Source organism: Mauremys reevesii, linkage group 3 (assembly GCF_016161935.1).
Source record: "Mauremys reevesii isolate NIE-2019 linkage group 3, ASM1616193v1, whole genome shotgun sequence".
Classification (NCBI taxonomy): domain Eukaryota; kingdom Metazoa; phylum Chordata; order Testudines; family Geoemydidae; genus Mauremys; species Mauremys reevesii.
The window spans coordinates 172,797,547-172,823,789 of NC_052625.1; the positions used below are offsets into that span (position 1 = coordinate 172,797,547).

Below are 26,243 nucleotides of genomic sequence, written 5' to 3' on the forward strand. Positions count from 1 at the left end.
AATTTGTTTTCTAGCTCTAAAATCTAGTTATTACAGAAATGAGTTGTCCAGCTAGTTAGGTTATTGTCTTTAACCAACAAAGGAATTTCATTATATAATTTTCATTCTTGCATCCTTATCACCATTTATTCAAGTGCCTTTCATGTGAAAACTTGAGTGTAATAACAAAGGATCCATGCTTGCAGCTATTCCTTTGTGCATCTCCCAAGTTGTGTCCCTGACATCTCACAGAGTCCTCCAGTAAAGTATTATATAGCCATACCGCAGTAATTCAAATATTTCCTATATATTGATTCCAAAACCAGGCGCGCGCACACACGCACACACACACACACACACACACACACACACACGCACACACACACACACAAAAGCATGCAAAAGATATAAATCCAGGTAATAAACTGCATCTTAAAACTTCAGGTTCCTTCTAAGGCACAACAAAACAAATTTTGAGCTATCCAAAAATGTGTAGTGCCAGTATGAATGAGTGAAAAATCTCCATTTGACATAGAAGGAATCATATTTGATTACATCATAGGAATCTGTAAAACAGTGACCCTCTATTTCAACTGCCTGGGGCTAAATCCTGCTCGCTTTATTCATGCAGAATTCCATGGACTTCAGGGGGAGTTTTGCTTGAATAATATAAACTGGATTCATCTCTGGATCTTTTTCACGGGGTCTTTTCTTTCCACGTTTTGATCATAAATTGCCTTTTAATGAATTTTTCCAAAGTGCTCAGTTTTGAAACAGAAGATACTAATAAAAATAAGTGAAGTATAATATGTGAATACAGAGAATAAAGCAGGAATCCACAAATATAGAATCAAGTGTATTTGTTAAACTACACAGGCTTGATACACTGTTTAAGATGACATTAATTCCATCATTACATAATAATAAAAAGCATCTGAAAGGGATTTTACTGCAGTAACATTCTAGTGAGCTGCTAAAATATAAAAGCAATCAGGAGAAAAATCACTGGTTAAGCAGTTAAATTAACATTTCATTATTTTTAATTGAGTGGAATAGCACTACACTATGTGAGGTACTTTATGCAATTTCAATAAAGACAAATCAACTGTAACTAATTTGAATGCTTTATTAAGGCACATTTCAACCTTCCAGTGTGAATTATTGTGGTTAATTAAGTGTATTACTGTCCCATATAGCTTTGCAAATTGAGCCACTTTGGTATGCTGAAGATCAGTGGAGTATTAATAAAATAATTGTTCCCCATTTAGTGTCTCCATGGACATATAAATGTATGTGCAACACCCTGTAGTTCCACTTTCTGTCTCTGAACATTCCTAGTTCTTGGTGGCTCAGCCTTAGAATATCAGAGTAAACCTAATACACTTTTAATATTTTATCTCTGCTTTTGAATATTGTGTGTATTTAGCAAGTTATGAAATGCACTAGATTGAGCATCTTAGACACCTACTTAAGTACTACCTTTTGCTACAGAACTGCACCAAATTTCTCATAGTGTCCCACCAATGTGCCTTAACCCTACCCTGAGATTACCACCTCTACAGTGACAGAGAAATTCAATTTCAATGACAGTTTAGTCCCTGGCTTTCAGGGATGCCAGTTGGAACGGGGTTATTCATGATCTGGAGTGAGAGTGCTAAACTACTTTCACATGCGCCATTGCAGCCTCATGAGATGGTCTGAAGCTGCAAAACATGAATCTGAATTTTAAACATCACAGATTGGAAGGGGCAGTTTAGGGGATTTTAATTTAGTTCATTATGAAAATAGGGACTATTTACAGAATTAAGATCCAGAGTCACCACAAATTCTGAGGATTTGATATGGGTCTGTCTGTGCTTCTGACCTGCTAATTTTGAGCTCAGTTGCCAATTTATTGATCCAGCCAGTCTCACATCCTTTCTCCAATGTAAAGTATTTTGAATGTAAATGATAGGTAAATTAGATATGCTTATGATGGAAGGAGGACTACCAGGGTCCAGTCCAGGCCTCAGTGGGGTTTTGTCATTGACTTCATTGGATCCAAGATTTCACCTTACGTTTCTTCACTCCCACTCATGATCCCTACTCCCTAAGATGTGTTGCCTCCCTACATCCTCACCAAACCACTGATCATTCCTCTTCCCTCCAGCTTCACTCTTCCCTGCCCTAACTCTCAATTCACAAGAGCATTTGACGAAGGCCAGCAAGAGCCGTAACGTTTCTTTCCCTTTTTTTTCCCTAATGAATGAGTACCCAGTCTCAAAGTCCTTATGTGGGCAAAGCACCCACAGATTTTTAAAGGATAGTGGCCTAAGCTAGTAACATATGTTTAGGCCCTGAACATTTTTATTTTAGTAAATAAAGACTTTTTAGCCCTTCCTTTTAGTCAAGTTGGCTTTGGTATACCTTGGTCTCTTTGCAGGGCTCTTTTCAATAAATAGCCCAGTATTGGGAAATACACCAATGTCTGATGAATATTTTAAAATAAAAACTGTTGGAAAAAAACATTTTATTTCCCCAGGGAACATCCTAGATGGGGAGCTTCCAACACTGCTCTGGCTAGATGGCTCCCTCCAGCTTATGAAGATGGAATCAGCCAGCCCAAAGGATGGAATCCCAACTTCTTCTTTAATGGATCTCTACTGCCATTGGTTAGAACACCATGGAATCATTTGAAACACTTGCATTTGGCTACATGCATGCCTGGGACTGTAAAATACTCTTTAAATCAGTGAAGTCAAACTGCAGATGAATATGGTTCATTAGCACTTATGTCAACAAAACTTTTCTGAAAAAAACACCTCCCTAAGTGACATAAGATTTGTTGGCATAAGCGCTCGTGTGCACAGCGCTATGTTGGTGGGAGACTCTCTTCTGCCAACATAGCTGGTTTTATTCTATCGACAGGAGAGCTCTCTCCTATTAACAGAACATGGCTATATGAACAGTCTTATAGCTGTGCCACTGTAAGCTTGTAAGTGTAGACATGGCCTAAATTTTAGAATGGTGTGTTTTAATTAAGCATATATTCAGGAGTCCTACTACTGAGTCCTCTCTTTTTACTCAAACCTTACTTACATGACTTCAGTTGGAGTTTCTTTGAGTAAGGATTTGGGCCATTATTAGATATTTAATTAGTACCTGAAGTATAGGCATGGATTTGACATTTAAGAAAGAAGGCAAAGCCTTGGCAATTAAAACTTTAATACATATTCCAATAACTGCATCACAGTAGTACATTCAGCGGTTTATATCACCAGCACTTTGTCTGAAAAATAGATTGGTAATGGTCTAGATTGAATAACTACTGAATTGAAATTTGCTCTGAGTTACTGCCAAACCAGATTTTCATGCAGTGCTTGTTTTATAAAAGTCTGTACTTGAGAATTGTGAAGAGAGTTGGGCCTATAAAGTGGCCAGTGGAAAATCCTACTCTATGTACATTTACAATTATGTGGTCTTTTTAATGAACTTGGTGGCTGAGGTAAACAGAGAGCCATTTACTCTGCAGCTATGATAGGAACCTTTGAAAAAGAAATCATTAGTTCACTATAAGGAGAATATTACATGCACTGTAGTTACATAAGGCAGCTTCTGGGTGACAACATAAATGGGAAATGTACTGCAGGTAAATATATTGTTGAGTTATATACAGCAATACAATTTCTTTGCACATTAAGATAACACAATTGCACAAATATTACCCACATACCATAGTTTCATCTATTATGTAATTCAAACTACTAATGTAAGGAACCACTGCAATATTACTTGATGGATTTTGGCATAGCAAATTGTTATAATACAGCAGAGATGGCAATAGTGAAAGGTCTGAACCAAAACATTTATATCTGAAACTGGATGCAAACTTCCCTAATTTCAGGAGAGGGTTGGATCTGGTGTGTCTGGTTCAGGCTCATCTCAAATTGTCAGATTTACCCTTACTGCATTGACTCAGAAACCACGGTCTTTTGTTGTAGTCACAATCTTGTCATTTTACCATTTACATATTTAATAATGATGGGAGACAGATTTTAGTGTTAATGTCACTTTCAAGTCCTTTTACAAATTAAATGACATAACTTTAAGCAGTACAGTGTGGGGTTTATAGATGAAAAACTGACATTTGAATGAGAAATTTTACAATGGATGTTATCAATTGCACATATTCCAGGTTCATTAAGTCTTGTGCTAATGGAGTGAAACGCATTAAAACAAAGCTTGTACTAGTGCATGGAATCTGATCATACATTCAGCATAACACCAACAAGCTTCCCTCCCCCTTATGTTAAGCTACACTTTAAAATACCATACAATATATGAATATGAAATTAGTGCCATGTAAAAAAAATATATTTTCTATGCTGTTTTTTGCAGATTTCAGTAATTTGTGTTCTTTTATGTATTATAAGCTACTCTTTAATAGCAGAACAAGCAGAGTCAAGGTAAGGGATAAATATTAGAATTATCATAAGACAGAATATTAGAAGACAGTGTAGCTCAAAGCCATTTCCATAGTCCTTTACAACGCAGAGTTACAGTGATATGAAAACCTTTGTCAGTAAATTACAGTGAACCACAGATGGCCTCTGTGCTCCTGTGAGTAAGTTATTCCCATGTGGGAGACTGGAAATGTCACCAATGTGCACTTTCAATGAATTCCCCCTCCCCCATTCCTGTGTTGTGGGGTAGAGTTTCCCACTAACTTGCAATCCTGAATAACAACTGGGGTTTTGGGCCACAGACACCCCGCCATCTGCACAGAGGGTGTGTGCCGCTGTACTGTCTCCCAACCTACTATTTCTGTGCAGTTCTGTCAGCAATATGACTCGACAGGCTGCAGTCCATGAGAGGATCTTCCACAGCCCCAAAGAGAAATCTGTGAAAGATAATGTTGGCTCAGTCAGTATTAACTTGTGTTGGTTTTCCCTGATGCTTTTAGCTGGGTGAGGAGGCAACTATGCCACATTGAGTAATCATCCCATCATGTAAATCTCTCAGAAGGGCTTCTGCAGAGCTGAGATAAGGAGCATGTTGAGGAGCTGGCTATCCCCAACAGCCAGATTCACTGGGTCTTGACTTTCTTCTGCCTGGGAATATTGAGTGGAACATTTGGGTCTCTGTTTGGTACCTAAAATGTGTATGTGAATAGCTTGTATGGCATGGAGCAGTGTGAAGCCCCAGTAACTTCACTAATTGGAGGCTGCCCTGCTAACACTGCACCTTTGTTAAAAGACTAGAAAACAGAACAAATAGAATGAAAACTTTTTAGACATTGTAAAAGAAAACATGTGAGATTTAAAAGACTCAGAAAAGAAACTGATCAGAGGTGTGCTACTCATTTGGTAAATACACAGAAAAACTCAGCTGAAATATCTTTGAACCTGCTTTGTGGTACTGACATCTTAGCTTTTGAACAGGAATATCAGCCTGTCAGTGTCTTTTTAAAACAAGCCATTAGAAGTACTCCACAACATAAAATATCCTGGCAAAAGTGATAGCTTTTATCACTACTTCCTCTGCTTTTTTAGTGTTTTATCCATATGTGAAAGGTAAACAATATTTGACATACCAGATAAATTAGCTCTTTCTTTCCTAGGTTCGTGAAGTGACAAGAAAAATTATTCATGCATCTAATGAGGCTGTTACAGAAGACAATCTATATTCTGATATCATTATGGTGTGGGGACAATACATAAGTCATGACATTTCATTCACACCTCAGAGCACAAACAGAGCTTCCTTTCTAAGAGGAGTAGAATGCAAGATGACATGTGAAAACCAAAAATCATGTTTTCCAATAAAGGTATGATTTAAAATGCATTTGTTCAAGAGAAGCACTAGTTGGCAAACCGGTAAAGTAGATTGTGAGAGAATGGTCAAGCTATTTGACAGATCATTCAGAAATAACAAAGCAAAAAATAATAGAATATTTGCAATCCGACATCATTAATTAGTGATGCAGGAAGGCAGATATATATAAATAGATTAATATAGGATTATCTCTATATATATCTCCACATATACATAGGTAGATAAAAGTAGGATATCAAAGATATTTAGTACAAATATAATGATTTTTAGCTTTGGGTTTTATGTTGTAGAGAACTCTTCTTATCAGGCAAGAAAAAATGTTGTTCTTATTTTCATGTATCAAGGTTTTGAATTCCAGTGAGGAAAGTAGGAAAATAGTCATAAATAATTCTCTTTTTAAACTGTCACTCAGCTGAAGTGCAGTAATTTTACCCTGGGAAGGCAAGGATATTTCCATCAGCTAATACAAACTTTTGAAAGAAGGTGTGTTCTAACTATGTGGCTAAAATGATCTTCAGAGTTTGCAGAAACTTACATACATGGGGTCATTGCTTTTGAGAAGATGGGAAAAGTTGGACTTCAGGAGCTAGTTATTTCCTAGTAGGAAAATAAATGAGCTGGCATAGATACACGATTCTGTACCATGCCTGATGAATTTATAAGTAAGATCATTCTTTCATGCAGATGATAGGTAGCAAACTCGAAATACAGCTTGAAACTCACTAGTGTACTGTCATGGCACCTTACAATTCTACATGCTGTCCCGCAAGGATGTTCCCACTCCCACCCACCCTACGTTATGAATAACACTGAGTTGTCCACACACACACACCAGAGCTTCAGTAAAGAATGTAATGTTCAAACCCTAAAACCGGACTTCAATCCTGTGACTGCTTCTATTCTGACGGCACTGCTTCCACTCCTGTACAGAGCTTCCTAGTGACAAATTATGGATCCCCCCAAAACACAAGACTTGGTTCTCTATTGCCCTGCTCCTTGTACAGTTTTGTATGCCCACTTTGCATTCATCTGACACTTGCATAAATTACTAGTGGAGCAGGGCAATGGATGATTAGATCCATAGCCTTCTGAGTAGCAAGTGAGGCTGTTGGGGAGATCATGGAGGGAGTTTGAGACTGTTTAGATGTTGAAAATAACTTTTAGATGAATATCCTAACTTTTGGATTCTTTTCTTGACTAAGCTAATGTCATCTGAACCTTTAAATCTGTTGAGGTTTGCCCACCTCTATTCTTCATTGTTTCTTTGATGAATCCAAACCAATGACAGTGACATTTATTGTAACAATATCTGGAAGCAGTTTGAATATTTTACTCATTCTATTGACTAGTTAGGCCTCTCAATTGTGATGTGCTTCTTGTCTGGCAGTTCCTTTCCATTAGCATGGCGTAGATACAGTAGAACAGCAATCATCTTGAGCAAAGTCTCCCACCCACCCCCGATTTTCTTTTTTTAATTTCTCAGGTAAGAGGCTCCTAAGAGATGTGTCCTTATCATCTTGAATCTGTTACTTCTTGTTAAATGTACTCCTCAGCATTACTTGACATTTTTACCTGCCAAGACATATCAAACATGCCATGACACGTCTCCTGGGAAGTTAGAAAACTCTGCGTTTTGAGAATTTCAAATGAAGATGGCTCATTTTTCTAATGGACCCTGTTATGTGCAGAGTATTTATAACCTGAGTTTTACTTTCTTACAAAGTTTTAGAGACTTTGAGGGCAGTAGCTGACATTTCCTTAGAACAAAAAGGGACATTAATTAAGCAATTTTGAAGCTCTCCTTTTATAACGTGTAAGTACATCCATATCCATTAGATTTTTCAGATCTAATACCAGTTTAAGCAGGGCAGATGAAGATGGATGTACTTCTACTTCTGAGTTATATGCCAAGTACTTTGGTGTCAAGGCAATAGGAAACATTACACAAAGCAGTTCTTTACTGTGACCAGATGAAGCATTTTTCTAACTTTGAAAAAGGAGCTAATAAAATTTCCCTCAAGAATCAGCTTTCTCCTGAAAGCTAAACTAGTTTTTTTGTCCATTTTGAAAAGCAAAATTAAAAGAAACAAACAAAAAAACACATAACAAACTCTCATTTTGAGGTACAGTCCAGACCACTGATGGGTTGTGTCATTGTTTGTCCATAACCTTGGGAGCCTCACAATGCTTTGCTGTTGTAACTCCCAACCTGAGCTGCTCCCAACCAGCCTACCAGCATGTCCTCAGTGACTGTGCACTAGACATCCCTGGTTCAGAAGCTCTGACCCCAGCAGCGTGTCTACAGCCTGACCCCAGCAGCCTTTGTTACTTTGGGTAGGGTGAGCCCAACACAATCCCAATTCCAAATTTTCCCGAAATTATGTGCTATGAAACATCCAGCCCTCTCCTGGATAGTACAGAGAAATAATATGTTGGTTTTTTTGTTCCTTTAAAGACACAAAAGCACATCACAGCTTATTTACTTAACTAGGGGTAAATATATCCTTCCCTTTAAATATAGCACTGAGCTGGTTATTGGTAAAATTGAATAAATGTATTAATGAAATATAAATAGGATTAAGTGAGTTCAAGCTTAAGGAATGAAGATAGAAAAGGTCCCAGGTAAAACAAAACAAAATACGGTTCTAAAGGTCTAAAAGTTAATCTAGCAAGATACAGACTTTGTTCAAGATGTTTTTCTCACCTGTCATTCTTCTTCCCAGCATTGGCTGACTTCCCCTCAGACAGGACTTTCCACAAAAGTACAAAGTTCTGGCTTCCCTTGTCTTCCTACATGAAATAGCTTTGCCTAAACAGGGTTCCCCCCCCCACTTGATTGAAGGACCATCTTTCTCAGCTTGCAAGGGCTCTGTTCCCTAGTGATGGATGCCAAAGATGGGTTTTGTCCTCACTTCTATCTTCCATAGTTCAATTAACGTGTTTCAGGAGGCAGGATGACCTCATGCTGTTCCTCTCTTCCTGTGGGTTGGCCCCCACCCATAAGTTTTTTATGGAAATGGGGCTTCCGTTGTTTCTGATTCCATAATACTTAATTAGAGCCAGGTAAGTAGCTGTGACATTTGCTCCTGTCTGAGCAGACTGTACAACCTAATATCAATGAGTATCTGTAATTCCTCACATAATGCTAATTTATACAGTTCACAATTCTATTTATCACCAGTGTTTCTTTAGCTATCACTAAAGACCTTACTCGATATGCTTTTATACTACTGTAATATTGTATACAATCAGTTGATTCAATTTCATATCACTTGAGGTTCAACCTCCCCGTCTCTATAAACCAGTAAACCTTTGCAATTAATTCTTCTGAAAAGTAAAACCCAGACTAAACTTCTCTCTCTTGCTGGGTGCAGATTTCATGCTGTCCTCTCTCCCACCTGCTAGCATTAGGTTTGCTTCTATCCATCATCAGCACAGTGGGTCTGTTTACTGCCTATACATGATCTGAGGTAAACACACATTCTTATGTTTAGGATAGATCTGTTAAATAACTCTTCCTTATATACCTGGTTCAAACATATTTTAATTAGTTTTAATTCCAGAATATATTCATAACTCATAACTCATTGTGTACTTATGTCATACAAGAATATTAATGATCAGTAAGTTATTAGTTTTCAAGTGATATCTCAAAACACATAGTTTTGTAATGAAAGTAAAGAATTCATAAATGTTAAGGCCAAAAAGAACCATTACGGTCATCTAGTATGACCTCTTGCGTAACTCAGGCCACAGAATTTAATTTGATTCCTGCATCAAGCCCATAACTTCTGGTTGAGTTAGTTCAGATCTTTCAGAAAGATGTAAAGGGATCACTTCATCCAGTTCTGGGATGGGACACCACAGCTGTTTTAACAGAGCACTATAACTCTTTGGGACAGGAAGAGGTGGGGAATCTTGTATCCAGAAACACAGGCTATGCACAGAAATCTCTTTGAGATGTAATTAAATGGAGAAACCTGGCTATAAAAAACAGGAGTTTTCCTTTGTATCTTTCTCAGTAGAGATGTGCTAGAGTTGTTTAGATTTTTTCTGAGCCCAGCAGCCTTATGTACAGTTGCTATCTGTGCTCGTGGTATCCACTAAATGAACTGCAGTAGTCAGAACTATTCATCCTAATCCCAGTCTAATTGAAATATATTCAGCCTTTTGTTTTAGAGAGGCACACATTAAAGAGGTTGCAGCCTCAATTTTCTAAGTCCTACCTGGGCTTTCTGTCTCTTTTTTTAAAATTAATCTCTCCTGATTTGAGGGTTAGGTATAGGGAATCTCTTTCAAACCACTAGAATGTTTCAAAACAGCAGAAACCTTTTCAGTACGACCACTACAAGCCCTGGCTGATTCATGCATGGAGCCCTTTCAACAATAAATAACAAAAATCGCCAACATAATTTATATATTTAAAACAGCATTGGTTGTAAAATAGACCCATAATTAAATGGATAGGGAGACTGAGATGCTTTTTCACCCTCAGTGGTCACTTCAGGTCAGAGTCAAGGCACAAGAAGCATTATTAGGGCTCCCATAGTGTACTGATTCTGTCCTGGTTTGTTACTTATTGTATTACAGTAGTTTCTAGAGACCCCAGCTGATATCCCCAATGTCCCATTATGCTAGACACTGTATAGAGGCATAATAAGAGATAGCTCTGATAAACTTACAATCTAAATAGACAAGACACAAAAGGTGAGAAAGGAAATTGAGGCACAGAGAGGTGAGATAACTTCCCCAAGGTCACCCGGCAAGCTAGTATCAGAGCCAGAAATAGAATTTAGGTCTGTCTCTGAACCCTGGACTACCGTGCCTCTCAGAATCTCCTGTACATAAACAGAGGGTTTGAGTTTTCCTTGCTATCAATATAGAAAATTTCCACAAAGCCTGAATTCCTTTTAAAAAACTACAACAAACACATCTCTTTGTGTGGTAACTTTCCACAGAACCAAATCGCTATAAGAGTTAGACAATTTCTTCTTGTGCATTTATAATATAATTTTAAGTTTATGTGCAGCTGATCCAGGAAAGTTACCATAGCCATGCTGGCTGGGTTGGTTTTTTTATTTTTTTGTTTTGTTTTTTACCTCCTTAATTATTCTTTGCAAAGAAATGGATTGATAGGAATATTCTTCACTGATTTTAGAGAGAAATGCTATTTTATATTCATTTCAATAAAAAAAAGAATTTTTTTCCAGGTCATGTTTGATATCATTTGAAAAAATAACATAGGAAACCTTCATTTGCACATTGAGCTGCTGGCTGCACACTCCTTAGCCCATGAAAAAGTAAAGGACTTCATTATGCAGTTCTGCCAGTCCCTTAATGTTCATTACTGCTGCTTTCCTCCACTGGGGCACAGAATGATCTGAATTAAAATTGCAGAGGCAGTTAACCAAAGAATATTCACTGTGAACTTCACAGACTCTTGGTTTGTTTTGTTGTGGTCCTCTCTGTTTACTAAGTTAAAGGCCAAACATACCTTTCTTTCAATTACAGTATAGCCAAACTCTTCCAGCCCTTTCCTGATAACTAGAAGCAAGAGGTAGTGAAATGCACACAGCACTCTGTAGCTGTCAGTCTCAGAAGAAACTGTATTTGGAATAGAAACCTTGCCCTTTGCCCACTCTTCCAGCTGCAGGGAAGCAGAGACCACCATAGCAGCAAGAGACTTAATAACGGGGACAAACTCTAGACCAGAAACCCAAAGGAAAATAAATAATTGATTTTAACAACTGAAGGAACAAACAGCAAAATAAACAAAATATAATAACCTACCATTGAAATTATCCTACTTAGCTAATGGGGGAAAAATCCTGTCCTCCTCTTCTTGCTGATTAAGAGGTTTAGGGGAGAGGCCTCCATGGTGCACATCTGCTAATCAATTCACAAAATGTCCATTTAGGGCATAATCCCAAACTCATTGAAGTAAAAGGGATGTTGATGTCATTTGACATCACAGCTTCTCCACATATTTCATTGATTTCAATGGGCTTTGGATCAGGCCCTAACTGAGGCAGTGTCTTCCTGGTCCACGTGCACTGTACAAAGATGAGCTCTCTGAAGGAAAAGCTTTTGTACAGTCCTGCTCCGGACTATGGGCACCTTCACTACATATGAGTGTAGGCAGCTAGGTTAGCTGCACATGCGCAAGCAGCCTGGCTTTCTGAAATGAGAAAACTCATGCAAAATCTGTTATAGCACACAATGTTCAATGACTCATAACTTGATCATATCAAAAACAATTTTTACCAGAACTCACAGGCAATTCTCTTCAGTGAGACCTGTTTGATGATGAATTTCATGAGTTTGTCAGTCATTGAATTGTTCAGAAAACATAGCAGTAAATTTTTTTAATGGAGAGAGTATATTTTTTTCACTCTGCCTGTTCTCAAAAATGGCTAGACCATTTTTGCTCGAACTTCAAAAACATATATACATAAATAAAGAACACAGAGCCAAACCTAGAAAACTTTAATCCAGAAAATAGGTGTTTCAAAAAGATATGAGCAACTGAAAAGTAGGGCTTAGAATGGAAACCTTTATGGAACCCTTAGTGCAGTAGTCACTTCCAGTCCAGCTGTGTTATTTTCACTGCAGAAAATGTCTATTTTATTACACAGGTATTTGCCAATGATACACTATCGACAGGAAGAGAGTGCATGCCTTTTTACCGTTCATCTCCTGCATGTGGCACTGGTGATCATAGTATTCTCTTTGGAAATCTATCAGCATTGAAGCCGAGAGAACAGATCAATGGTTTAACCTCTTTCCTTGATGCTTCCACTGTCTATGGCAGCACACCGGCTGTGGAAAACAAACTGAGGAATTTTACAAGCAAAGAAGGCCTCCTTAGAACAAATGTGCAATATTATGACAATGATCGGGAATACCTGCCTTTTGTAGACCAGGTCCCATCTCCCTGTGCACAAGACCCCAACTCAGATGAAGCTGAAAGGATCGAATGCTTTATGGCTGGGGACAGCAGGTCTAGTGAAGTAATCTCATTGACAGCTATGCACACCTTGTGGCTGCGAGAACACAACCGCCTGGCTAAAGCACTGAAAAAACAGAACAGGCATTGGAGCTCAGAAACAGTTTACCAAGAAGCTCGCAAAATTGTTGGTGCTCTACATCAGGTTGGCTGAGTACTTAATTGTCAATTTATTGTTATGGCTCTGCTACGATTTAATTAGGCACAAAACTGAAAAGGTGTTTTCATGAGCTGAATGGCTTTTTGAGGGTCATGTTACCTTCCTTGCTTTCTCTATTTTCAACTTCAGATTTTTTTCATTCTTTTCTCAAACATCTTGATATTTAGATATCTTCATTTGTTCAGATGCCATGCCTCTCTGCTGTCATTTTTTCTGGCATCTTTTACTGCCCTTTCTAGTGCATTTCCTCTTTCCTCAGACTTTTCCTTCTATCTGTTTATTCTACTGAGGTATCTTCGCTCTTTCTGGCTCTCTTCTTTATAGCAATTTTGGAAAGGAAGCAAGTAAAAAGTAGGTAAGTCTCCCACAGTGCACAAAAGTTTGTCTTTCTAATGCAAAATCTACAAACAAATATTCTCCTTCCAAACCCCTAGGGGATAGACTTTGAGCCCTAAAACTTGAGAAGGAGAAATCAATATGGAAAATAACAAAGCAGACAGGAAAGTAAAGATATAGAGTTTCATATTAAATCAATGAGTAGAAGTCTTCATAACTAAACTGAAATTCTAACATCCACCAGGGTTTCACTTTCAAGAATTATAATCTTCTACATTAAGATACTCTTATGAGATATTTTGTTTTCATTTTACTTTCAAATATAATGTCTCTCCCAACCATTCAATTGTGGTTTGAAAAATCTATCCTTAGATTACAGACTGTATTTATTGATTCACAGACAAGTAGAGCAAATATTTCATCCAGGTATCCAAATCAAGTAAAAACTCTTTACGTTACCAATTCACTCTAAACTATGAATTTGGACATGAAAATTATATTTAGGTCATAAAACTAACTTTTCTTTAGCAGTTTTACAGTGAGGAAAATGGTTATTTCTCCTTGTTTACACTGATCCAATCTCTATGTTATAATCCATGGCACTGGATCTGAAATATCAGGTTTGGAACACTTTGGAAACAACAGGCCTTTCACACAGTCTCTAATTGCTAGCAGCTGAAATATTTGTGACACCAGATTGTGGATTTTTCTGAAGAGTAATAGGGAGAAAAACAGACTTTAATGATCATGACAAAATATTGCTCTCCTTCCACCTGAACTCTCTGTTTGCAGTAAACAGAGAATGGGTCCTTCAGGAAACCATGTGCATTTGATGTGAGACTACTGGTTGCACAAAGAAAGAATACACAGAGAAAAATAACTCATTTTATTTGGAATCAGTATGTAATCTGTCTATTTTAGATAGTCAGGCCATTAGCCTCTCTTCCAGCTCTCCCAAGTCAATTCCTCTCTCTGAAGTGTGTTTTTTGTTTTAAAATCGTTGTATTAACAAGCTCAGACTGGTTCTTGGTACTAGTTAGAAGAAAAGAGCAAATGAGAAATCCCAAAACTAGGCTTCTGTGCACACTTATGTTAGTGAGTAGGGATATGAAACATCATGCCCTTAAACAAAATAGTTTGCACAAGGCATTATTCTGTATGACTCTGGGCTACTTATCTCTACCAGTATCACAAACTAATGAGATCGGCCTGTGGCATATGAGTAATATATTTGAGCTGATCTAGCCCATCTAAGGACACTCATTCAGTGGATGTAATTGCAGTAGCTTTATTAGAGTGTTATAATAACTAGAGCACAGGCAAAAGCTATGGTTGGAGTTGTTTAAAGCTTCCATTCCAGGATTCTATATTCAGTTGCTCTAACTTTCTAAGATTTTCATCTTTTTGGCTGAATATGTCCAGGTCTAGTGTCTCCCTGAGGGTGCATATTTATGGAGAGCTTGAACAAAACTAGTCCATCCTTTTTAAAAAAGGAATAAGATTTTTTTAAAGCACTATTTCCATTAGATTTTTTTTCAGTGTTGCTTTTTAAACAGCTCTACTGACAAGCAAATAGAAGTAGAAACTTGACATTAATACAGCCCTTGGAAGGGAGACGTGCCTTTCAAGGTTCTAGGGTTTTGCTTTGATTTATTTATGGAGATTTGGAAAGCATGTTTCACACAAGTGCAGTAGTTTGTTTAAACCACAGCAATACTTTAACTCTTTCATAATATTCTAAATGTTGAGGACTGTGCTGTGTCCATGTTGTAGTAAAATGTATTGGGCCCTGGATGATTCAGTGTTCAGCCAAGTTCATGCTCAGTAATGGAGGCAAGACAGAATAATGTCAGTGTTGTGACACATGTGCCAAGATTTCTTTTGGGGGTGTTTAGACAACATGTCTTTTTTTTTTCTGCACTTGATCACAAACATCAGTGTAACTCTCCTGAGTTCAGTGCAGTTACTTCTCATTTGTCCTGGTGCAAAAATGAGAGGAGAATCAGGACTACTGTCTGGGGAAACAGTGAAAGTACAATTTTTTGTTCCGTTAAAGTAACTAAAATTCTAGTATCAGAGGGGTAGCCATGTTAGTCTGGTTCTGTAAAAGCAGCAAAGAATCCTGTGGAATTCTAGGAAATTTCATATAGTTAAAAAAAATGAAGAGAATGTTAAGGTTGCAAAGTTAACCTTAAGTACTCAAATGCCAGTAAATGCTAGTAGCAACCTTAACTCTGCTCTGATATATTGTGATTATTTTTAAACTAAGGATTTAATTTAATGAATTTAGGTCACACACAGGAATAAAAACATATTTTTTCATTTGGGTTACTAGATAGCAACTCTAACGTGATTCCGGCTTTCTCTGCAGTTTAAAAATAAGTAACACCCTTCCTCATTCATATAAATGTAAGGCATTTCTTGAAGCCAGTGCCAAGGCTGTACTACAGACCAAAAGAACCTTTCCCTCAACCTCCCAAACCTGCCCTAAATTGCTTTGTGGGGTGGTAAACACCAACAGCAGAACCCAGCACTAAGCTTGGCAAATAACTATCTTCCTATTTTGCTGAAAAGATCATGCAATTTCTTGAAGGCTTCTCAAACAGCATGGGTCCGCTCCTCCTATACCAGCCAAAAACAACCCACTTGTACTGAATACTATACCCTAATGCATTCACACCAAGGGCTAAATTAAGGTTCCAGAGGCAGCCTTAAATTTGTCTTTTCCTTAATTGTGAGCCCTTCGTTTTGCAACCTTAATACTCTCTTAATGCATGGGCTGGAGAGTACCAGCATGGGTCTCAAGGTGGCCAAAGAGGAGGAGGTTACAGTAATCAGCACAGGTGCTCACCAAGCCATGAACTCGCATTTTAGCACTCGGACAGAAAGGAAGGGTTGAGTTTGTTAAAATGGTTGGAGAAAGAACTGGCAAGATATGGGGACAAGTGGTAAGAGTGTGTGTGAAAAATGTAAGTCAATTCCTTCTAAAGAGCTTGAGCTCTGTGCCTCTATTTTCATGTCCAGAAAGCATGCTGATTTTGATACAGGACTGAATGTCTAGAGATCTGGAATTTATTTATTATAGGTTCTGCTGGAGATAAATTATGTGTGATTTTGGGCAAATCATTTAATCTGTGCCTCAATTTTTGCCACTTTAAAATGGGAATGATAATACTTCCCTATCTCACAGATATGTTCGGAGGATACATTCATTAATGGGTCACGCTTTACATTAAGGTTCCATTTATAATTTGTTTGTAAAGTGTTAGCAAATATTTAGTAGATGTTATAAATATGTAATAGACGTGCTATAGAACTTGAGAGTATTATACATTATAGCTGTTGCTACTATGATTGGTTGTTACTATGTTACTATGGTTGGTTCCTAAAGAGACCTTACACAAATTCAGCAGATTCTTCATACTTGCCTCACAGCCATTTCTATAATTGTAAGGAATTCATGCAGCCTGAGCAGTGCTTGTAATTTATCCTGTTTGTAAGGAACTCATGCAGCCTATGCAGGGCTTGCAATTAAATTATTATACCTTACTCCTTATTGGTCTTTGCCCACCAGAGGCCACCCATGCCAACTATAGTTTATAAGAAGTTAATGAGTACCTGTCTTTGCTCAGTGCAATGGCTGTCTGTTTCCTTACCCACTAGGGCTGCATTGTGTTCTCAGAATAAAGCCTGGTGCTGTGTCACCTGGATCTGAATCTGTTCTGAATCTCATTCTTTGACAATAATAGGCACTATTCTTGGTAGGCAAGTAATTTCTGATTCAGCCTTATTTTTGTCCTTCTTTTGAATAGTCAAATTCAGTTCACATCTGCTTTGTAAGGTGATCGTTGTTTATTCTTTCCTAGCTGGACTGAATGTCTCTAAGGCGCAATAACAGTCCATTTCTTCCTGCAATGGCAATCTGAATGGGAGCGCTTTTTTGGCGTTTGCACTCAGGATACTGCCTAAAGCCTTGTCGCAAGCCAGACTCTAAGGGCAATGTACTGAATCTGAGGAGCAAGAAAAATGAAAGTGCACTTGCAGTTAGAAATATACTGTTTACACAGAAATGTATATAAAATTCTTTATGAGCTCACAAATTGAAGATGTATATCCCATTTCCCATGTAGAGACCAGCTTAAAGCTCCAGGAAAGAATCTACATTTTAAACAGAACAACGGATTATTTTATTTTTTAGTGTTAACAGCAAGACTTTCTATTGCACATTCTTGGGAAAACATGACTTCTGGGGAATTGTGATATAGTAAAATATAGTAAAATATGGACTATCCTTGCAAAAATCTTTCACACAAAGTATGTACACAAAGGAAGCACCAAAGAAAAGAATAGGTATTTAGAAATTTTTTCACCCTTTTTAGCACACTCCAAAGCAGAGGCCAGCATCTTTAGCTAGGTTTTCTGAATATTAACCTGCTCCAGAATAGTAATGGAAGATGTAGTATGTTAATGTTAATACTCAGTCTGTATTCAGACAAAACCATAAATTAAACCCTCTGAGCCACAGGTGCCATTTTCCTGGGTGGGTGCTCCACCCCCACTCTACCCAAGACCCCGCCGTCACTTTGCTCCTCCAACCAGTGCCCTGCCCTCGCTCCACCTCTTCCTGCCCCTGCTCCGTCCCTTCTCCCAGTGCCTTCTGCCCACTGCCAAACAGCTGATCAGTGGGGGCTGCCGAACAGCTGATTGGCAGGGCCCACTGAACAGCTGATCGGCTGGTGGGTGCTGAGCACCCACTATTTTTTTTCCATGGGTGCTGTAGCCCTGGAGCACCTACAGAGTCAGCACCTATGCTCTGAGCAGTCGTGTATTGGAAGGCCACTAGCAACTCTTGGAAGCCTCTTGTTAGAAATCTGTCCCTTGAATTAAATTAGCTTATGAATTGCCATGGTGGCTCACACTAACGGTCCATTTAATCCAATATTTTGTTTCCGATGGGACCAGTAGCCGATACTATTGAGGCTGCTCTGCAAGTATATGAACCCATGATTCATGTACCTGCTCGCCAGATGTGATATACAGTTATGTAGAGAGCCCATTATGAAAATTTTGTTCTGTCACTTATGTAGAAGAGGCTGAAAATATAAGGAATACTATATTAAAAACACTATGATGATTATTGCATGGCAAATATGAAAAGAAACACGTCTTTAAAATCACTCACTCTGATTAGGTGGCATACTTTCCTTCTGTGTCACATACACTGCTTTGCATATCAAATGCACAGAAAAATCATTTTGAATCTCTGCAGAGTACTTAGACTTCTTTTTTAAACTTCAGCAAGTGTAAGTCTTTAAATAAATTTTATTGTTTCTCAACACCTCTTGAGATGAGTCCAAGTTAATTAGATTGTGAGCCTGCTCCAAGGGTTATGTATCAGAGATTCTGATATGCAGTTCTTGTAGTTTTATGTCAGCTTCCAGAATTTTTTTCTCCAGAATCCTCCTCAGTTTCCCCTTTGATTTTCTGTAAAACACTTTTGCCTGGCACAGCACCACTACCCCTCAAACCCAAACCCTACCAAACCCCTGAATCTGCCAGCGCAGGACTCCTTTACATTGTTAGCCTTATCATTGTAATGACCTTATGCAAAATTGGAGCCCCTGTCTTCAGCAGTGCATGGAGAACCTGAATGTGAACTGTCCTCCTCTTTCAGTCCCACTGGTGGAGGTGGAGATCTGGCCTTTGGTTGCCTCCTGATTGGACCTACCATTGGAATGGGAGAGCAAAGGCAGTTCATGAGTTGTTATGTCAGTATGGCAGAGATTCCCAATGTGCTTGTGCCTGGAGTTGACTTATCACATTTACATCATTGTTCTGTTCTACTTTGGCCAATTTGGATTGCAAGGTAATGAAACAAAGTACTTTCCTTTCTCCCTGCTTTGCTCTGGTCCTAGAGATGTGAGTATTACCTCCTCAGTATCTCCAACCTCTGCTTGCCTCAGAAGGGAGGGTCCAAACTTGAGAAGTCCGTACTCCAGCCCTGTATATGATAGCACAATATGCTACTACTAGGCCACAAAGCTGACTTGAAACCTAAAGTTACAACTGGAGCTAACAGTACCTGTGTGTGTGATAAGTGTTGGCAAATGTAAAAATTTTAAATGACAACCACACTACTAATTTCCCACAATTAAAAAAAAAAATATTTGACAGACAGTATGCAAGGAAAATCTAATCTAATCAAGCAGCTGTGCAGTCTTGAGAGAGCTTCTTTCTTATATGAATATAACTAATTTAGAAACGTGCATAAGTGGAAGCTGAAAAAGAATGAGCAACAGCTGCCCATACTGCTCTGTGTAGAGTGACTGTTGGCAAATATGCGGTGTCATATCTTGTAGACTTCACTGGAGCTTGCTTTTCTGTGTGACATACCCAAGATAATGAAACCCAATATCTGATGAGACTATGTTATCCCTGCTTGATTTTCAATATGCATTATATCAAGCTTCTAATGTATTTGTCTGGTCAATTTACTGCATATTCTATCAAACTTAAAATCTATTTTGAGTTCACTATACTTCATATTCATCCCATTATGCTTTAATAAGTTCAAATGTAATCTTTAATCTGTAATGCAGTTTCATTTTATTCAGTGCAATATACCATTTTTTCGGAGGGGGAGGTCAGTATTACTAATAAGCTTTTTTATATGCTTCAGTAATTCTATTACATTATAAAAGCACTTGACAGGAGATGTTTATCAACATTTCTGTTATACAATCTGATTTGTGGGGGGTCTTTAAATTGGCTGCAATTTTGTATCAAATGTCTATCAAAGGATTCTGGGAGTAACCATTTAAACATGTGACTGAAAACAAAATCTGTTCATGGTTTATGCTGGTTTAGTTTAAAGGCTCAGTAGTTTATGCTGTCCCAATCCAATTTTTAGGATTTAAATCAATGCTGGGGATCAGGGAGTTCTCAGGCTCATTGAAGTCCAAGGGAGCTATTATAGACATCATTGGTAATCTGTCCGTGCTAGTGGTTGCACCTGTAGATTTGGGAGCCTGGATTGCTGGGTCCTATTCCTAGCCCTGCCACTGACTCTCTGTATGACCATGGGCAAGTGATTTAAGATCTTTTTCCCCATCTGCAAAATGAAGACTAACACGGCTACCCCTCTGATACTTGACACCATGCAAGGCACTGCATTTAGCCGTATGGAGTGGAAATCCATCTAGAGACTAACACACCCTCCTCTGATTGACACCCATGCCACAAGCATTTAGCCGTATGGTGGAGAATGGATCTCCTAATGCATCTACAGAGAACCAGACTAACACGGCTACCCCTCTGATACTTGACAAAATGAAGACAAAGTACTTACATACCTCACAGGGTTGTTGAAAGTGTTAATTAATTAATGCTTGTAAAGTGCTTAGAGATCACTGAATGGAAATGCACTATACTAGTGGGAAGCATTATTATACTATGTAAATATTAACTGAGGTTTTTTTTCTTTCTTTTAGATTATTACTCTAAGAGACTATATTCCAAAAATCATTGGCCCAGAGGCTTTTAATCAGTATCTTGGTCTGTATAAAGGCTATGATCACAGAATAAATCCCACAGCTTCAAATGTATTTTCTACAGCTGCTTTTCGATTTGGTCATGCAACAATACACCCAATAATAAAGAAACTTAATGCTCAGTATCAAGATGACCCAGACCTCCCAAACCTTCATATGCATGAAGTTTTTTTTAGTCCCTGGAGGCTCATTAAAGAAGGTATGTTTTTATGTGGACTACATCTTTTCACATTTTTGCATCATTTTTTCAAACCTCTTCCTAATTGAATTTCAAAATCTTATAAAATCAAGAATGTTCATTTAATTGCATCATTGGTTCAGGTTGGTGAATAGTGCCCAAAGAATTAATGTCAACTGGGACAATTTATTTTTAACTAGTCTTTTGAAACACACATTAGAAACATCTCATTCATCTCATATAATTAGTCTGTTAGCAATGTTTCTGCTGTCTTAAGAAACAGACAGTGCCTCTTAACTGCATTATTATTTTCTTTTCAAAATGGAGCATATCGTTGTTTTGTTTGAATTTAAAGACATTTAATGTGAATACTTTAAAAAATGTAGAGGGAAAAGTGCATGCAGAAATATTAAGAAAATATATAATGATTTTGTTTTCACGTGTACTTTGACACTGCATTGGTTTTATGTTTTAAAGGAGGTTTGGACCCTTTACTAAGAGGTATTCTAGCAAAGTCAGCAAAACTACTGTTGCAGGATCAAATGATGAATGAAGAATTAACAGAAAGGCTCGTTGTATTGTCGAATAACGGGTCATTGGACTTAGCATCATTAAATTTACAGCGTGGACGTGATCATGGACTCCCAGGTCTATTAATTTTTTCTAGATTTTCTATGCTAATGATTGAGACATCACTACTTGTATTTGAATCATACTGGAAATTTACCAACATGGTTAGTAAGTGAAAGCTATGTCTAGTTAAACAGAGATGTTACTACAGTCTCTTTTAGGAATACACAACAAGAGTACAAAGTAGCTATAATGAAGACAAAATATTCAGTAGCAATAGACATGAAAACAACATCCTTAGTTTGAAAGGGAAAAATCATAATGCAGGGGGTTACTGTACATATCTGGAGTGGCTTTTTAGTAACTATGACTTTTATTAGAATTGGTCAACATTTTTCAAATCTCAAAATTTTAAATTTTATTTTAAAAAGTCACAATTGTTACAATTTTCCCCTATGTTTTTTAATGAGCTCTACCTATTAGGTTTTTCTAAAAAACAAAGGACAACCATAAACCTTCAGTTTAAATTATTTTTATTTGACCTTAAGGAGAACAATATGGAGAAAGAAAAGTCATCTCTATAGGTTGGGCTACACTGCAGGTGCAGAATGTAATTCTGACTTCAGGTTGACATACAAGCACTAGCTTTGATTGTGCTAGTGCACTAAAAATAGCAGTGTGGCCACGGCAGCATGGGCAGCAACCTGAGCTAGCCTCTTGAGTACTGTCCCATCTGATATCCTATGTATGTACTTAGGTTGCTAGCATAAGCTGCTGCCCATGCTGCCACAGCTGCATCGCTATTTTTACCATCCAAGATCAAAGCTAGAGAACGTATGTATAGGTGAGCTGGGCATTCCATCACTAAGGACAGTGCAGACCTACCCAAAAGGAAATGCATAGTGTGTGTATGTGTCTCTTCTGTCTCTGCAGACAGGCATAGCTCAGAAATGGAGAAGTGCAGTGCACAGAAAATGAAGGCATTGAAGTGTCTAATGCTCAGTGGCTGAAGAAGACATGGGGCAGTCCAGAGCCATGATCAAGTAGTGTCTGGGTGGTCTAGTAGCCAGGAGGACAATCAGTATTAGAACTACTCCCAAGCAATGGTTGGCATTCTTTCAGGGGGTCGGTAGCTGGGGGATCCAAACCAAGGGACAAGGTGGCAAGGCAGGGCAATGCAGCAAGGCAGTTTAGGCAGAAACCAGCAGGCAATGGCCTGATGCTCAGACAGTTTCCTCTTCCTGTTGGGATCTTTATATAGTCCAGGTATTCCATAGGAATGCTGTCTATCCTGCCAATCGAGGGTTTGGGTTGTGGCTCCTGGAGCTGTAGACACTTAGCAAAGGCTGCTGGTCAGGTGTGGTGATTCATCATTACCACTGTAGTGTGGAGGCTACAGATGCCATCAATGGGCCTCATTTTGATTCCGGTTTCCTGACATCATCACAGTTAATATGCTACTAATGCCCTTCCTGAGAAGTATCATTAGATGCCATTGATTAACCAAAATGGGTTTAATAGTTTAGTTCTTCCAGACAGAGAAAGAGAAAATGTCATTTTTATATTATGAAGCAATTCTCATCCTCTCTCATTTTCCCTTGTTCTGGTATCAGCATGATACACTATAACCTCTGCTGCTTGCACTGACCTGACCCTGTGTGTGTGTCTGAAATTTGTTCTTCATTCACTCATTTCATTAATTCTAAGAGGCAACTTTGCAGCTGCAGGCAATGTAGTAAGACTTATTCTGAGGTCTATGTTTCTTTCTCTTTCTCCCTTTCTTTAATTAAAAATGAGATTCAAAAGGTACAAATGAATGGGCTAAAACTTTTCATTCTAAGTTGCACTAGCCACAAACTTTTGAATTTTCCTTTTGCTCTATCATCAAGTCTTCAGAATTTTTAGAAATGGAAATGTTATTTTATGCCTAGTTTTACCTTCATTAACATAACGTAGCTTCAATATATCTAAAAGGCCAGATCTTGCTACCTTTACTCACGCTGAGTAGTACCTCACTCTGTGAATAGGCCCATTGATTTCAACCAATTCTACTAGGTCTATTTTCAGAGGGAGATGCTAGTTGGTGTGAGTAAGGGTATCAGAATCTGGCTCCTCTAAATGAGTTAGTTTTGGGTGCTATGTTAAACTGTCAGATTTCAAGGATAATCTCTCTATAAACTTAATATCCTTAGGCTACAATGACTGGCGAGAATTCTGCGGTTTACCAAGACTGGAAACTCAAACTGACCTGAACACAGTAATAGCTAATAGGAAGGTATCTGAAAAAATCATGGAATTGTACAGCAATCCAAACAATATTGATGTTTGGCTTGGTGGCCTAGCAGAAAACTTCCTCCCAGGTGCTAGAACTGGCCCACTGTTTGCATGTATAATTGGAAAGCAAATGAAAGCCCTGAGGGAAGGTGACCGGTAAGTGTATTTATATTGTTTATTTGTACATAGCATCTCAAAGGGTGTTGGGCACTTCACAGATATGAGAAGACAGGTCCCTGGACCTTATAAAAACATTATGACAAAGGATGGAGGAAAGAGAAAAATGTACATGCATTTTTAACTTATAAATCCCCACCCCACCACCACTTTTTATTGTTCCTTAATTCCTTGTTTACCAATTTCTCTCTTTTTTTTTTCCTGAACCTTCTCTCCATTCTTCCTTTTGTTGTATGTTGGCATGATTCCTACCAGCAAGGAGACCACTCCTATGGCACATTGTGAATGAACAGCAATCCCATGCTGCTGTTCAGCAGGCTGATTCCTCCTGCACAGCCCCTGTAGGAGACTTAAGTGGTGCAAAAAATCTTATGCAAGTGTGAAACTTCATCCTGGAAAAACAGAGTTTTACCTGTATAAGAACTGCAGGCTCTGGCTCTGAATGAACACAAGGTTCAGTCATAGTAACAAAAACAGTCCATTTCTTATAGATTTTAAAATCTACTGGATTTTTTTTATAAAAAGATGCAATTTGTGGACATGAGGAATGTGAAAAAGGGTCCATATGATCAAATACAACTGGATTCACTCCTGCCTTAAGGAACTAATCCTGATTTACCTGAGGAGACCCATTTTATATTACTTATTAGATCTTTAGGGCCAGAGTCTCAATTAGATTAATTCTTTTTTCACTCCCACATTAAAGCCCCTTTATATTGCCAGAGTGATGTGACATCTCTGTGAAGTACATAAAAATCTAGTCCACAGGCTTTAAATGTGGACTTTTAAAAATTTTAGTGAACTCAAAGAATGTAACACAAAGAATGAAACATTATTAAATGCTGTGCCATTTTTATGATCATGACAAACAGTTCACACAGACTTGTTTTAAACACCATTTCAAGTCTTCTGAATCGTTTACAATTTTACTAGCATTAAATAACTATGAGAATGTTAGATATGATGGTTTTTATTGTCCCTTATTTTGAGTATATAAAACATATCTGAGTTTAAATAACAACATATATGCTTAATTCTGCCATCTTTCTGACCTTCCCCCCACCCCCTTAAGTTGGCTTCTTTAACAATTTAACCTCTTAAAATAGCAATCAAATGCAGTGGTTGTTTGGCTGCTAATAATAAAAACACTCACTTCCTTCCATTAAGTTTGACAAACCATTGGACTATAGAGACAGGGCATAGTTTTGAGCAGGTGGGACTTAGACTGAATGTTGGTAAGACCGAGGCTATGATAACTGAGCACGTGGGCTCAGCATAAAGGAAATTACAGGCAGAGAGCTTAGAAGAGTGAAAGAATTTAAATGCCTAGGTTCAGTGGTTGCTGACAAAGGTCCTCCTGAGCGTAGTCTGAAGAAGAGAAAAGTGAGAGGGGACATAACCATCTTCAAGTAAGTAAAATGTTGTTATAAAGAGAAGGGTGATAAATTGTTCTCCATAACCACTGAGGGGAGGACAAGAAGTAACAGGCTTAAATTGCAGCAAGAGAGATTTAGGCTAGACATTAGGAAAAACTTCCTAACTGTAAGGGTAGTTAAGCACTAGAACAAATTACCTAGGGAGATTTTGGAATCTCTGTCATTTATCTCCATCATTAGAGGTTTTTAAGAACTGGTTAGACAAACACGTCACGGATGGTCTAGATCAGTGGTTCTCAAAGCCGGTCGGTCGCTTGTTCAGAGAAAGCCCCTGGCAGGCCAGGCCAGTTTGTTTACCTGCCGCGTCTGCAGGTTCGGCTGATTGAAGCTCCCACTGGCCGCGGTTTGCTGCTCCAGGCCAATGGGGACTGCGAGAAGCAGCACGGGCCGAGGGGTGTGCTGGCCATCCTTCCCGCAGGCCCCATTGGCCTTGAGCAGCAAACCGCGGCCAGTGGGAGCTTCAATCAGCCGAACCTGCAGACGCGGCAGGTAAACAAACCTGCCCAGCCCGCCAGGGGCTTTCCCTGAAAAAGCGGCGGACCGGCTTTGAGAACTACTGGTCTAGATAACACTTAGTCCTGCTTCAGTGCAGGAGACTGTACTAGATGACCTATTGAGGTCCCTTCCAGTCCTATATTTCTATGATTTCTATGCCTGACATTGTACCAATTCTGCTTGATGCAAATGGTGTGAGCTAACCCCAGTTCTCTGTGATAAAAAGATGCCAATGAAGTTAAAAGGTATAGTGTTAAAGGGTACATCT

At 38.4% G+C, this 26,243-nt stretch overlaps 1 protein-coding gene across 1 annotated transcript in view; it reads left to right on the top strand.

Annotated features, from left to right (window-relative positions):
- TPO (thyroid peroxidase) overlaps positions 1 to 26,243 on the top strand; it is an 83,665-nt gene that overhangs the window by 20,251 nt on the left and 37,171 nt on the right. Inside the window, exons 5-10 of the mRNA XM_039531384.1 lie at positions 2,501 to 2,630; positions 5,579 to 5,785; positions 12,429 to 12,944; positions 20,786 to 21,044; positions 21,501 to 21,671; positions 23,786 to 24,023. Coding sequence (XP_039387318.1) covers positions 2,501 to 2,630; positions 5,579 to 5,785; positions 12,429 to 12,944; positions 20,786 to 21,044; positions 21,501 to 21,671; positions 23,786 to 24,023 — 1,521 coding nt within the window. The remainder of the gene's footprint in view (positions 1 to 2,500; positions 2,631 to 5,578; positions 5,786 to 12,428; positions 12,945 to 20,785; positions 21,045 to 21,500; positions 21,672 to 23,785; positions 24,024 to 26,243) is intronic.